The following is a 1127-nucleotide window of genomic DNA, read 5'->3' as shown; positions in this document are numbered from 1 at the left end:
AAACATTTCTGATTATTATCAGTGTTGAAAAAAGTTGTGCTGCTTTATATTTTTGTGTAAACTGATAAAACATTTTCAGGATCCTTTGAATATAACGTTTAAAAGCATTTATTTGAAGTTTAAATCTTTTGTAACTTTATAAATGTCTTTTAATGTCAGTTTTGGTCAATTTGCTGAATCCTTGCTGAATATGAAAAAAATACTTTTTTATGCTCCCTATTTGCCTTAAAGTAAAGACTTGGTCTAAAACAAACATGCTAGATTGACATCTCGGTTAGAGTATGCACAGTGGGTGGTGAAGGCTTGTTATTTGAGACTGTGAATCTCTTAGTCTTTTAACTGAGCCTAGCCTAACAAAAATCTTAACTTTCTCTTCTCTAACTCATAGTCATCAGCGAAGAGCCTTCGTGCCACAATCGGCGATGCATTTGAGCGACTGCACCGCTTCCTGCGGGAACGGCAGAAGAGCATGCTTGAGGAGCTGGAGGCAGATACGGCGCGCACGCTTTCTGATATCGAGCACAAGATCCAGCGCTACAGCCAGCAGCTCCGCGATGTCAAGGAAGGGATCCAGATCCTTCAGGAGCGACTCAGTGAGACCAGCCGTCATGAATTCTTGGAAGGAATAGCCCTGACGTCAGACAGGTACTGAGGAGGGCAAGTGACTCATAGAGAAGTGGATGAGCGTATGTTGAGGGTGTGAATTAAAGATTCTCTGGTCTAAAACGTTTTGTCTTTTTTCTTGTAACTGCTGGTCAGGGAGCAAGTGATTCGTGGAGGGTATTGCTGGTGGAAGCTACCAAGGCAAGTCAGGTTATTTGACTTATGTTTGTGACTATTGCCCTTTGCCTTATGTCACAGGCGCCCGGTCAGAAGAGAGATCACTGCAGAACAGACTAGGTTAAGATTAGTTAGGAAGTAGATCGATTAACATAATCAGTGGGGCTGGGTATTGACAAAAATGTAATTAGATTCAATTTAAATTCACAAGCTTGTGATTCAATTCTGTTTTGATCTTAATTCTATTCCATTCCACTTTGATCTTAATTCTATTCTATTCTATTCTCTCTTTCCGCCTCTTTGCAACCTTAATTCTCTCTCTCTCCAATTATATATTTAATTTTATA

The 1127-nt window shown here is 39.8% G+C and overlaps 1 protein-coding gene across 1 annotated transcript; it reads left to right on the top strand.

Moving 5' to 3' along the window:
- Window positions 1-388: 388 nt before the first annotated feature.
- Window positions 389-940, top strand: LOC107682762 (E3 ubiquitin-protein ligase TRIM62-like; the record flags this gene model as incomplete). The annotated part of the gene is made up of 2 exons (XM_016478911.1): window positions 389-645; window positions 760-940. Coding segments are annotated over 2 exons (333 nt in total), but the record flags the coding sequence as incomplete, so codon positions are not given.
- Between the last annotated feature and the right edge of the window lie 187 nt (window positions 941-1127).

The sequence above is a fragment of the Sinocyclocheilus anshuiensis genome, unplaced genomic scaffold, assembly GCF_001515605.1.
Source record: "Sinocyclocheilus anshuiensis isolate Anshui unplaced genomic scaffold, SAMN03320099.WGS_v1.1 C32566702, whole genome shotgun sequence".
Lineage (NCBI taxonomy): Eukaryota > Metazoa > Chordata > Actinopteri > Cypriniformes > Cyprinidae > Sinocyclocheilus > Sinocyclocheilus anshuiensis.
This window is presented reverse-complemented; position numbering and strand designations above follow the sequence as displayed.